The sequence below is a fragment of the Pholcus phalangioides genome, unplaced genomic scaffold, assembly GCF_987345545.1.
Source record: "Pholcus phalangioides strain wild (caught in Gottingen) unplaced genomic scaffold, Ppha-v1.0 ptg000015l_1, whole genome shotgun sequence".
In the NCBI taxonomy this organism is placed as follows: domain Eukaryota; kingdom Metazoa; phylum Arthropoda; class Arachnida; order Araneae; family Pholcidae; genus Pholcus; species Pholcus phalangioides.
This window is the reverse complement of record NW_028301608.1, coordinates 82,224,456-82,238,521: the sequence shown is the minus strand read 5'-3', so window position 1 is coordinate 82,238,521 and position 14,066 is coordinate 82,224,456. Positions and strand designations below refer to the sequence as shown.

Genomic DNA, 14,066 nt, shown 5'->3' with positions numbered 1-14,066 from the left:
TTGTTATTGTTATCATAGTTGTTGTGGCTTTTTTTTTCCTGTGACCAGTCACATGATATGATGGAAATAATTAAATTTTATAGAATATTTTTACGTTTAAAATATTTTCTAATCAATATTTAGAGTTAATTAAAGACAAAGGAATGTAAGTTTATATTTTTAATCAATTAAAGTCAATGTTCGTGGGGTTTTTCTTTTGTTTTGTTTTGGTTAGTGGAGAGAGGTTCATCATCATTTCCATAAGGTAACGGGGTCAAAGCCGTCTGTTAACTCTTCCTGCGATGGAAACTGTCTGATGAGACGCTGGGTGATCTGATCGGAGATCGATTAATTCGAATATTCCGACGTTATCTGATTCAGGTAAACAATTTAGTTTATCATTCAAAAAAACGTTTTGTTTGCAATGAATGGTTTTGTTTGGAGGTTTTTTTTCGTCATTGCGTTGTCTGAAACGATGGAAATATCGTGGATTTTCGATCAGAGCCGTAACTACGTGGGTCTAACCGATCTTTGGGGGCCTCCCAGTAAGCTACTTGCAGGCAAAAAGATTGACTTAGGGACGTATTCACCGACATGGTTTAAACTGTAGTCACAATTTTTGGATTAGAGATCAACATAGATTTATTAAAAACCTGAATTTAACCAATATCCGTGTCGATCTCTTATCAAAAAATTGTGACTATAGTTTAAACCAATGATTCCCAACGTGGGCTTTAATGTCCCCTTGAGGGCGAAGGAAAGTTCCAGGGGGGTGGTAGAAACTACGGGTATAACATAGGATCCTATGGGTTAGATTGCTTTGGGGACGATGGAAGAAAAAAATTTCTGAAGAAGGGGACGATGGGAACGAAAAGGTTGGGAAACTATGGTTTAAACCATGTCGGTGAATACCGCCCATAAGGGGATAGAATTTTTATCAGCCCGGAGCCCTTGCAGGAAATGGTAAGTCTTTTTATCCTGTTGATAGTTATTACACAGTTACTTAGGTGTAGAGCTTACTTAGGGGCTTCTTAGTATCGTCTTAACGCATGGGGTTATGCGGGTCTCTAGTGCAGAGGGGCGCTCAGGGCAATGAGATGTGGTTGAGATTTTTGAGATTAAACTTTGAGATTAAATTCATTTTTCAGAAAAATGAATTGCCGTGGGGGGGGGGGGGGCAATGATGCTCTTAAGCCAAGCCTGTTCTCATTACTTTTGAAGCCTCTGACTTTGCACAGAAATTTAAATAATTATGACCCCCCCACCCCCTCAGGCTAGGATCGTTGGTGGGATTCCTAATTGGATTTGCCACTGAATTTTTCCTTGTAGGGAATTTTAGTGTATAGAACAAAAAAATGTTAAGAATTATCCCGACTGGAGCCCAGCCTCACCTTGGGGGGGGGATGACAGACTTTTAGATGGATCCAGTGCATTGTTCTGTCTGGGGAAAAAAAGGATAAAACTGCCTGTCACCAAAAGAAAAAGAGGATTATACAGTACTATAGGTGTTCCCTCTGTCCTGGGAAGGGGGGGGGGGATTAGGAAATAATGATTTCAATATGTACCTTTATAGGACTTCTCAATTCATAGAGATTGGTTAAATCTCTCATGCTCAAGACCTGCACTAATTATTTTTGTGTAAATACCTGAAATTTTGGAAAAGGACGCATAAAAACGAATTCCTGTTTCCTTCAACTTGTGTTAAGGACCCAGGTTCTTTGGAGCAAAGAAAGCTCATCATTATATGTTCATTTTCAAGTTTTCCTAACACTACTGGTTGATATCATCAGCAGCAGGTGTCTTAAGCCAGGCTTTCCTAGTAACAGGTTTTTGTGTGAATCGAATAGGTCCTTTTTTTGCATTGGCAGAAACGTGTAAATCCATCATGCTATGGCTTTGTGTTTTCCTAGCATGGCGCAACAGCTGTTCTGTCTGGACACGTATTTTTGCCATTTTGTACAATAAAGGAAAGGAAGGGAAAGAAAACACTACAAAAGTGAAGAAAAGTTCGGAAAAATATGCAGCACACAGCACATTTGACTCCTCCAGAAGCAGTCTGCCAATCATGCCCAACATAAAGTGCTGCCATGTTGCACTCTAGGAAAACAGTCGTACCACTTTTCCTATTGATGAATGGATGCCATGCTGGGCAATTTACATCACACAGAAAACCTAACAAAAAACCTTCTTCTAGGAAAACTGGGCTTAAAAGCCTGTTTACATGAGTTAAGTGATTAAGTAGTTTGATAACTTTTTAGTCGTCAAAGACTCAAACAACTGTCCCAACGAAAAAACTGTCAAAAAATTGTCCCTGCTGGCACATATGCATGGTGCCTTCTTGATTTAAAAAATTGACCTGATCCTAATCTGCTTTTTTAACGACTCAATCACTTGCCAAATAAATTTGTGTAAAAATTACTCTTAACTTCTGTATACATTCTAAATACAACTCTAGAATGTATGAGTACTGAGTAAGTAGTTTTAGTAGTAACTACATTTTAAGACAACTTAAAATGTGGTTCCACAGTAGTTGTCCAAAAAATTAAATAGTTTACTCAATTATTTACCAACTAAATTAATAAATCTGTGTAAACTGTCCTTATCATCTGTATACATTTTAACGTACTTGACAACTAAAAATTTAATTAACTGCTTAATCACTTAACATGTGTAAACAGGCCTTCAAAGCATTTAAATGGGTCTTCACTTGTGTTGGAGGATACTGAATTTGAACATTTGTTTATAGTTGCGTATCCAAGGCTTCTCTACAGCTGACTGACCAATAATCAGTATGACCAATAACCGTATGCTAATGTGTTTTTTTAACCACCAGTGTTGGGGAAACATTAAGAAGAAAAAGAACTTGTGTGTCATTGATCCTCTTTGGTCCAGAAATCTCTTTTTAAATTCGCAATAGCTGTAAAAATATACCTTTTTAATTAAATCTTGCAAAAGAAGAAAGTGCTTCGTAGAAGTAGTGAGCAATGAAAAAAACGTCACCAACTTGGTGTGTCCCTTATACCGAAGCTGTTCCTTTTATTTTTTATAACTAGCTTCAATTCTTTTTTAGAAGCAGATGAAACACATCCTTTGTAAACACCAAATTCCTTATGGAATCGGGTGTATTTAAAACGGTAGAAAATATTTGATGACAAATATTTTATATAAATTCAATTTATATTTCACAGGATGCCCTATTATATGCATGAATTGAGTGCGGACTATAATCCAGCTGTTGGTATGATTCAGCACATGACTACAGATGAATTGAAACAAGTGCTTAATGATGATGACAGAATTGAAGCTATGATCAAAGATTTAGAGCAGGTACTGTGTGATGTTATATAAAATATACATTGAAGTTGAAAACATTATTTATGAAAAGCTACAAAATTTAAATTTTATATCGTTCTTGGGTCCTGAAAATACAATCTAGTAAAAAAATATGTGTTAACATGCAAAGCAAATAAATTCTTTTAAGATCGAAAATGGCATAGTTAAGAAACAGTGAATTTTTATGATTTTTAAGTATGTATTTCGTGCTATAATCCAGGATTTGTCACTTGCAGCCAAACTTCGAGGAACTGCATAAAAATTTATATTGAATTCAACATTCATAATTGAGATTTCATTCAGTGCCATGAAATTAAGAATTGTTAGAGTACTCCCTAATGAATAGGCTAAATTAAACTAGTCGAAAATGTTTGTCTCTGAGTGAATTTTGTGCATGTCATCCATTTCTTACAAAAAAAAGTGTGAATTTTCACATGTTAGTGCATAAAATGTTTTTCATAGTGTACTTTGTTTTGTTACATACAGTAGAACCTCGTTATAATGGAATAACAGGGGCCGGAAGTTGTCTGTCATGATGAAAGTCTGGTTTATAATAGGGATGGGACGAGTAATGATTTGACCGATTATGAATTTTTTTTAAATTCGTCACAATTATAAATAAAATTGGTGTTTCAATTTAAATTATTGGTAATATCAAATGATTGCTATTGAACTTTAATTGTGCAATTTATTTAAATATTAAAAAACTGTTAAATGAAAGATTTTTTTATTGCCATGATACTTACTATTAAATTTAACAATGATATACAGTGGAACTTTGGTTAATGAACTTAATTCGTTCTGTGAACGTGCTCATTATCTGAATCACTCGCATAATGAATCAAACTTCCCCATAGGAAATAATGTAAACTCTGATAATTTGTTCCACTATTATTCATTCACATAAAAATGACTAATAAAAACACTTCATCAATAATATAATACACTAATAATTTGTTTAATAATGCAATGCACCATAAGTAAACATACAACGCAATAATTCTGCAGTGACCAGCAATAGGAGGACTATTTTTTAGGTCTTATTGTAATCTGCTGGCTCACCAATCGTTTTCTCTTTGTGTGAATTTGGAAAGGAACCAATGGAGTAACTCTTGCTTTTGACTCCTTTTGAGGATTTCGCAGAAATGAGAAATTACATTGTCATTAGACAAATTTTATTGCTCGTACATTGCTACAGCATTACTTTGGTGGTTATTTTCTACAAAATTTTACTCGGTTTTCCTCATCTTTCTAATCTCATTCAAAGTGAGGGATTCCTCCTTATTTCTCTTTTCTTCAGACAAGAACCTGTACATAAACTCTTGCACGCGATGGAGATCCATCAGTTTGTCGGTGTCAACTCCTGACTATGTTCTTCCACTAGTTCTTGAATGTCGTCCTCATTCACCTCTGGTCACATGGTCTTTCCCAAGAACACAACCTCTTCGACACCCTAATGTTTGTGAGTTAACCCCTCAAAGTTACATTCAATAATGCAATCGCCCACAATTTTTTTCAAGCAGAGTTAAGGGTTCTCTTGGTGATTTCATCCCAGGCTATATTGATGATCTTGATGCAGTGCACAGTGTTTAAATGTTTTTACAAATCTCGAGGGTAAGATTTTTTCCCTCAATCATCTCGAAGTATCGCTGAAATAGTTCTTTAGTTATAACCTTTTAGATGTTGGAAATTATACATTAGTAATTGCCAATCGGAAATTCAGGACTGAAGGGGAGGATATTTCAGCCACCCCCTTGGACAATTTGCCTATTGTGGCCTTTGTATTTATATTTGTATATTACACACACTTCCAGAGTACGTGTATGGAAGAAAGCAAAAAACTATCTGCTAGGTTGTTGTTGTTGTGATAAAGTGAAACTAAATGAACAAAGTGTAAAATTTTTGCTCGTTAACCAAAGTTCCACTGTATTGTATTTTAATATTACTTATGGAATCAATTTTCTGAATACTTGTTACCAATTAAATCTAATTAAAAAAATGTCAACCATTTACTCTCAACTAATAATGTATCATAAAAATTACGACTTATTTTCTTATTTTTCCTCTCTAGATGTTCTTTGCTCCTTTTTATCTCTTTTAGTAGCTTAATTTGTTTCTTGTCTAGGTACATTCTTCAGTTAAGTGAACTTATGTAATTCATGCTCAATTCCACCTTATTACAGTAGGATTCTATTTTCAGTTTCATGTTTTACTTATTCTAAGAAGTTCACCGGGGCATAACCTTCAGTAAATTTTTAATTTATGCAAAAAATTCCGAATAGTTCTCATGCTTACATTTGCACAGATATTCAACAAAAGGACCGAATATGGAATAGCAGCCGAATATTTGTCCTATCTCTTCATAACAACTTATAGGGGTGTAATGCTACAGGGTGTAGGCTACATCAGTGAAAGTACATTAGTTAGCTGTATATAAAAGTGTATTATATACCAAATAAAACAGTTTTCAACATAGATTGAACTGAGAAAGATGTGTATGTATACACTGTATTAATCTTAATTTTTCCTAGCTGGCAAGCGGTAAGAGTCATGCATCATATTCATATTTACGCAAAACAAAACAATGATTGATGTTTAATCGCTTGCGTGATAATACTTTATAAATGAATTGATACTTAAAACAAGTTTTAAATTTGTCAGATATGAATTTTAAAAATTTTTTAGCTGTCCATTATAGTGAGGTTTTACTGTATAACTTATTATAGATGAGAAAATTTAATTGTAGAGTTACTTGATGCCTCTTTTGGTTATCAAAGATTGGCTCTGATGTATGACGAAAGCTCCTGCTAGTCTGTTTTCCAAAATTCTTCTATTCAAAGTACTTAATATTTTCTCTTTTTATGAAAGTAAAGCAAGTCTTTGAAGTATGTATAACTGCTCATATCTAAAAAATTTGTGTTTTTATTGTGATGTGAGGATTTTAGAAGAAAAATGGTTTTATATGGTCGATTGAAATAATGGTATAGATTGATAGGTTGTTGACTGCCAGCTTATCTTCTTCCCACTCCAGAGGTACTCATATGTATCTTATTTTTAACGGTTTTACTGATTGTTTTTTTTGTTGTTGTTTTTTTTTTCAAATTAATACCTAAAGCACACATATATATATATAGCAACTCAAATGGTCCTAGTAAAGATATCTAGCAAATTAATTGATTTAAAAAAATTTATTTTTAAAGGCAATTTTGATATACAATGATGGAAAAAAAATTTTTTTTTAATAGTCAAATTTTGACTCGGGTGTGAAGAGGTTAGGGACCACATAAAAAGTTTAACTTTTCAAGAAAAAATTTTTTGTAACAGCTTCTTGGTGATGACGTAGAGTTATAGGTAAAAGGAAGTTTTCCTTTTTTGATGCAATTACCAGAAAAGAACTCTCTTTCCCGCACTATGACATTGCATTAAAGGTGACTGATATTGCTCTGATTTGTCAATTTACATGGGATTTTTTTTCAATTAATGTTTGTTTTAATTTGCTTTTGAAGGTGAAAAGAAATGAAACAGAGAGGGAGATGTTGCTTGAAAGTAATAAGACTTCGGCCGAATCTAATCTCTCTCAAGAACCTGTCATCAACAGTTTGCGTGCAAAGCTTATTGAAAGTCACAATGAACTGATGAAATTGAAAGAAAATGTTGAGAAGAAAAAACAAAAACTAGGTGGAGATCAATTGTATTAATATATTTTTATTTCAAAATTTAAAGGGCTATCAAATTAATAACTTTCAATTTGAACAAAAGCGATTGATTAAAAAATTCTAGCTTCATGCGCGATTTGCTGAAACTTTCATGATTTTAATTTATATTTTCAAAACTAGGTTTTAGGTCAGGGCTTCTATTTACTATATGGGCGTTCTCATGAAATTTGCCTGAATTGCGACCCTGGCAATTTACATTAACCCCTAGAATACTAACTAAAATAAAAACTGATAACACTGCATGTCTGGGCTCGACGAGAAACCAAGAGGGGTCTTGGGGTGCCTTCAAGAGAGGACACCGAAGGCCACTCTCGTGGGCGGGGCTTGAAGAGAGCCGAAGATGGGGGAATTTGGTGCAGAGCACCCCCCCACTCCATCCCGCTTGATGGGCCAGGACTACCTATATGTCTATGCTTCTGACACTAGAGTTAGTATTATAGTGTTAAATATATTTGGTATATAACTTTTTTTTGTTACTTTCCATTTATATTCCGGCCAAATTCCATTTAGAATTTGCTTGAATAAATTTTCATTTATTAAGGAAATGGCCTTTCCCTGACCCATTTTTCAAATTTTTCAATGTTTATTCTTTCTTGCTTAAAATAAAAATATATAAAAGGACCACTATATTTTCATATTTCATCTTTTCTATAATTTAAAATATTTTTTATCAATAGTTTATAGCAGTGTTTCTCAATGTGCTTCGTGGCTCCTAGGGGCGTCACCAACCTTTGTCAGAGGAATCGCGGCGAGATAGAAATATTGATTTGTAAGCCTATTTATACTTTGAAGTGGTTCTTTTATAAGTGAAAATGTCTACTATATAAAGTATAACTGGTGAGCCGCAGATCAGCCATGCATTGAGCAAGGAGCTGCGTGTAACAAAAGATTCAGAACCACCAGTTTACCGCCGAATGAAAATTTTCCCAGCTTTTTCCCCCCATTCGTGATGCTTGAAAACCACAGGCAGCTGGGTTTTGTAGATCTTGAACCAATTAAATTTTGTATTGAAAAGGTTGGCTGATTCAACTTTCACCCGCTGTTGTTTGTTGTTTCTAGTCTTGTGGACACCCTATCAATTAATTTTGGGATTTTTTATTTATTTTGGTTATAATTAATATATTTTTGACTGACTTTGTTATATTTTGACTATTTTTGACTTATATTTTTCATAACAGTTTAATTTTTTTTGACAAAATTTTCATAACATTACTAGTCACTTAAAGGTGAAAATTAGCAGTCACCACTCGCCACATCAATGCCCAATTGACGACCAAACGTTTAAGAGTGGAGACTGAATTTTTTTGCTTGTTGCCATATCAATTTTCTTTTGTTGTTGCAATTGTAGTTTCCTTAAAATTGGTTTCTTCCTATGTTTTTTTTGCTCAAATCCATGAGTGGCCACAGGATTTAGAAAGTCTAGTTGCCACTGGCCAGTAGAGAAATTTCTTAATTTTCGCTTCTAGTCACTAGATGGCTCTCAACAATTCAAATTCATTGCAAAAATTAGCGTCCCCCTGTACCTGACATGGCAATTCTTGCAGACCTGCGAAAATAAGTGGCAGAACAATGAAGAAGAGAGTATATTATGTCACAAGGGCACCGCAGTAAGTCAAATTATGGCTTCATGAAATATTTTAGTGAGCAGTAGTATAAATTAATTGATTTTACTCATTAATCACTGATTCCTTCAATAATAAGTTTGAGAAATTACAGAAGTAACATGTTTTTTTCTTATTTTTCATTAATAAAAATAAATTCATTATAAATATGTAAAAGCCATCAAAAAATGCCCAATTTTTTTAAAATAAAAAATTTTAACTCAAAGATATTGGTAATTCACATATGGTGTGCAAAAATTGTTCAATGCATTCACCAATTAAAAGATATATTAGGAAAATCAGTGATCAATCAATAATTAGTAGTTTTATATTGCTAATTAATTGTAATTATTAGAACTAGACATTGTTATGGAGCATGAAATAGATTACGCGAATGCAATGGCGATCCAAATTGATAGCATTAGCTAGCATTGTTTTGGAAAATTTGCTGATGGGGTTGTTTCGATCAACTTCTACCTGCTATGTGTGAAAGGATCGGTGGAAATGGATGGACACACCCATTCACTTGGGACCGGGTACCATCCGCTCATTTGAAAGAGGACCTTAGTTTGTAAATGGGAAAGACTGGTCAAGAAATGGTGTATTGTTTTGTACCAGAGGGCTCATTTTTAAAAATGTGTGAGTTTCATAAAATCCAACATTGATAGTAATAATCAGTTTGCGTGCTATAAAAACTTTCAATGTTAGTTGTTAAATTTTCTTTTTGGGTGAAATTTTTATTTGTCAAAGTTAGTTGTTACACAGACTTACAGTTGTCAAGTAAGTTGTTGAAATACATGAAATAAATCATAATCCAACCTCATCAGTGCATGTGTTTTTTTAAACGAACAATAATATGTTATCATGAGTCATTTTTCGAACCTTGAACCTTGTTTTTTTTGTGATGTTCTTTCAGATGATATCAAAAGGCAAATGTCATTGGACACTACACTTGCCCTTCTACAAACTGCAGCTGCTGAATCTGAGGAAGACAGTGAGGTTAGCTATTTTTTTCTTCTTTTTTGTTCTTTTGCATGATGATGACAAAGTGGAAGCAACCAATTTAACTTATTCATGCCGATTTAAATATACCTCTACATCTAAATACAAATCTATTTTGTGTCTGTCATCGATTATTACTGTGTGTTATTTATTTCTTTATAGACCTTCTATTAAATGGGATCTTTTTTTACACAGATATCAATTTCCATGAACAAGTTCTTATTTTATCATGATTTACTTTTCCAGGCTGTTTCAGAATCGTTCCTAGCAGCTGAGATTCCAGTCGATTCTTTTTTGGAACAGTATTTGAAGAAACGGAAATTGGCTCATTTACGGAGGCTCAAAGCAGAGAAAATGGTCGAGCTGCTAAATCGACCTCAATCATACATGCAAGTGACGCAAAGTGCAAGCAGTTCTGCATCTTCACAACATAGCAATTATGTGAATTACCCTCCATCTTATGCTGCTCCATATCCAATGAATGTTCCATCAGCAATGCCGATGCCATTTTTTAGTTAGCACGTGCAATCTAGTCTATTATCTGACATTCTAACCCTCCCCAACTTCTTTATACTGTATTATAAAGCTAACGTATTCACCTACGAACCTTATTGTGTGCATTGTGATTTCTTCTGAATTATGCTATCCGATCCTCTGGTTCTATGAAGTGTATGTAAATACATAAATTGTGCATCCATACACATTATATGTATATATTTCTTGGTGCTAAACCAGCTTTTATTTTAGATTGCTCAAAGCAATTGGCAATATTTATACCTATTTTAAATTTGCCAAATGTTTACTGGTGTTTATCGATGAAAAAAAGTGGCAAATATTTCAGTGAATAAGTAGCGGTGTGAAAATGTTTTAGTTCATTAACCATTGATATTTTAACGGAACCTGTCAATAGCATCATGTACTACTTGAATTGGAAAAGTAAGAAAACTTGTTCAAATACAATTAGTGTAATCAAAATAACGGTAATGTAAAAACATTGTGTTCAATAACTCCATGAATATGTCTTTCTTTGTTAGTGATTTGTTTGTTTGGTACTTACGTATTATCCTGAACCTGGGCTAAACAACGAGATTTTTTTTTTGTCATTCCATTAACCTTGTGATCTCCATGTTAGTGATATGGCGGTAACCAGACAGGATCTCTGAACATGAATATGTGTGGCAACCCTAATGACCACCAGAATTATGGCGTAGATAGAATATTTTAGAAGATATTAAAATAACATTTTTATTGTAACGAAAGGGAGTCAAAATTTCAAACTTAAAAAACTAAGAATACAAAACGTGAAACACCAAAGATACCATTTTTGGCAATTATATGCAAGAATTACCACTGCGGTGCCAATACATAACAAACTGGCATCTGTTAATACTGTCATATAATAATAATCTGTTAAGTAGGTTCCAGATAATACGTAAGTACCATTTGTCTTTCTTATTCTGTAACTACAGGCTTGAAAACAAGATTAATACAGTATCTAAATGCTCGGCTTATTCGTTACTACTTTATATCTGCATCTTTTATAAAATTGCTTAGTTTATGATAAGAAAAAGGGAAACGTTTTTTGCCAGTTCAAGTTTGGGAAAATACAGTAGACTAACCAGCCCTAGATAAAAATTTTAATACATAATAATTCTCTGTGATTTAGAGCTGCACAAAAACTGGCTTTAGGGTGTGGACTATGTAAAATTGACCATTAAAATCACCCGTGCTGTGCTAGCCAAACTGGTTTTTTTGTGCGGGTTAGATCGCAAGTGCATCACAGAAAAGGGCTAAAAGGGAAGAAACCCTCAGTCATCTACATCAAGAACCTTTGAAAACCAAAAACTGCAAATTTTGACTCATTTGCATTATCATTTATTGATGAAGAGGGAAATAGGTTTAAATAATTTTTGTAAGAACTAAACTTGCAATTTATGTTAATGTTTTGTTTATTTTAAATGCGTACGGTACGTGTTCATATTGTATAGTCTATATGATTTGCAGCGGCTCACCAAAGACTGCGGCCTACAGTCGCCAAGCAGGAAGACTATGTCAAGCACATGGCGAATGCTTAACCAACTTGCTGTGTGTAATTTGAAATGCATATTATATATGGAAAAGGCAATACATTGAATAGGGTATAAATCGTTCGTTTCATCAATGACGTGTCCTAGGAGACTTGCAACACTGGTGACCCGGACATGATTTCCTGCAATCAACATACACATAAAAGAATTCATTCTAGAAAGAGTCCAATATTTTTATTCTTGGACCATTAATTCTGAAATGAATTTTTAAAACTTGCCGGCCAGTAAACAAACATTTATTAAACACTCGCCTGTATTTTTCCAGAGGTCAGAAAATGTGAATAGGAGCGGTAGTATAAAAAGGGTGTTTGATTGAGGGGGTACTCTGCTGTTTCACTACAGCACCAAAAATTCATGCATAACAAATAAATGCATAAATTTTGAAAGTTCAGATGGGATAGTCAAGAATTCTTCACTTATTATGCAAAGAATGGTGTTAATTGTGAATTCAACAATTAAATCAAATCTGTCATTTCAAAACCAAACCTGTCGATTCAGACACCACCCTACATTGGACAGTTTCAGATGGAATATCCAAAATACTGTATGTCTATATCTAGGATACCTGTATAGCTTGGGATGGGTAAAGTTCAACTTTCGACCCACAAAGAAATAATTCAACCAGCAAGAACATGAATAGAGTAAGACTCTGACGATATAAATACATTAGGGGGAGCCACACATTCTGGCATGTACCAAATTGATAGAAATTTTGCAGAGGAAGGTGCATGTATGATTGAGTAGTAGGGTTCTGAAATTAGTTTTCTGCAGTTTTTCAACTTCAAGACAAGAATATGAGCCCATTCTCCGGGCTCCCACTCGATAAAGTCTATGCAGAGAGCTGACAGGCCTTTAACATGGCACTTACATAACTTAAAAATTCAAGCATCTCTTATTTTCATTTCAAGAGATATTGAAGACACCACCAGAAAACAAAACAAGCAGTCTCGTCTAGAAAAAGTAACACCCTCCCCCCACAAATCAAGTTTTGGCGGTGACCTACAGCTCAAGAAAACGTGATTGAAAGTGGATTTGTACCACCCATCTCGGAAAGTCCCCGCAAATCAAGTGTTTGGGTTATGATTTATAGCTCACAATTGGCCATGAGTTAAATTCATACTACCCATCTTGGAAGCCCCTACGAATCAAGTTTGAGTCATGCAGGATCAAGTTCGGATCGCAACCCATAGTTTAAGAACCCCTGGTGTATACAGGTGTTGAACCAGGACGATGTGATGGGAGGTGTGAATTGCATAAGTTCATTGGATTGTCCTGTATTTTATGGGACACGAAATTTCCTTGTGATATTCTGCTCCCATCTGGATCTGTGCCTGAGCAAAAGCAGACATATTCAACTGCAAATAAAGCAAAGGTAGACATCTTCAGATGTGAATGGTGCAGAGGCGGCCAAAGATTCAAATGGATTGATGGTAGACACCATCAGCTGTGAATGAGTCCTGGCAGATGCTGCAAAAGAAGCAGACTCTGACATCTTCAGCTGTGGACGAAGCCAAGGCAGACATTTTCAGCTTTGAATGAAACAAAGCCAGGCATCATCGGCTTCTAATGGAGCTGAGGCAGGCAGATCTGGAGAAAAGGGCTAAGATTCTGTAAGCTGGGGTTTGCCAAATTTGACGATTTATTTAGACAAATCCTTTCTTTTGTGATATCTTGGCGCGAATAGAGTAATCTCTCGACTAGATGTTTTCATCCTTTGTATTACAATTTACCCCATACAACCAATATAGGTGGAACTATAGGAATACAGCGGATACCATTCATACGACCTTCTTGAATACCTCCTTTTTGAGATTTTCACATTTATACAACGCTTGCTTCAGTCACAATCCGTGCTCCCCAATACTCTCCTAGGTGTTAAATTCACGCATTGAAATTCAATTACAATCTTCATAATTTTGTTTATAGTGAAAATACTTCTTAAAAATTTAGGTTATTTTTTAAATACAGTTATTTCTCTGCTCTTCACCACCAGTGTCTTAGGTTTTGTTATCGTGTTCATCATCCCATTCTCAGCCCGGGCATCCTTTGCTTGGGAATTTTTTAATTTTTTATGGATGAGAGTATTTTTATTCATTCAGACAAAAATACGCTTTTGTTTTGGATGGAATTCTGGGTGTGATAACCACAAAAGAAATTCTAGTTTCTTGCCAAAAATGCACCACTAGCATAGTTTTGAACAGCGATCGCACCAAGAAATTTGGTTGGCATTGGGTTTGCCAAATTCAAAGAACAAATGTGATGAGTTGGTGAATCTCATGGCCAACACCCCCAAAGCAGAATGTGCCAAAATCTGCGCCGTACGTTGCAGAACAATTTGGAAGAATTTA

At 34.7% G+C, this 14,066-nt stretch overlaps 1 protein-coding gene across 1 annotated transcript; it reads left to right on the top strand.

Moving 5' to 3' along the window:
- Positions 1-20: 20 nt before the first annotated feature.
- Positions 21-10,638, top strand: LOC149076824 (vacuolar protein sorting-associated protein 37B-like). Its single transcript, XM_089244523.1, has 5 exons — positions 21-360; positions 3,168-3,306; positions 6,819-6,990; positions 9,546-9,628; positions 9,878-10,638. Exons 2-5 carry the CDS (start codon positions 3,169-3,171, stop codon positions 10,148-10,150), a joined length of 666 nt encoding a protein of 221 aa, XP_089100649.1. The 5' UTR covers positions 21-360; position 3,168; the 3' UTR covers positions 10,151-10,638.
- Positions 10,639-14,066: the final 3,428 nt, after the last annotated feature.

Coding starts and splice junctions, on each gene's coding strand:
- LOC149076824 (XM_089244523.1), top strand. CDS start 3,169: ATGCCCTATTATATGCATGAATTGAGTGCGGACTATAATCCAGCTGTT. Junction 6,991..9,545: donor GAAGAAAAAACAAAAACTAG/GTGGAGATCAAT, acceptor ATGTTCTTTCAG/ATGATATCAAAAGGCAAATG. Junction 9,629..9,877: donor AATCTGAGGAAGACAGTGAG/GTTAGCTATTTT, acceptor TTACTTTTCCAG/GCTGTTTCAGAATCGTTCCT.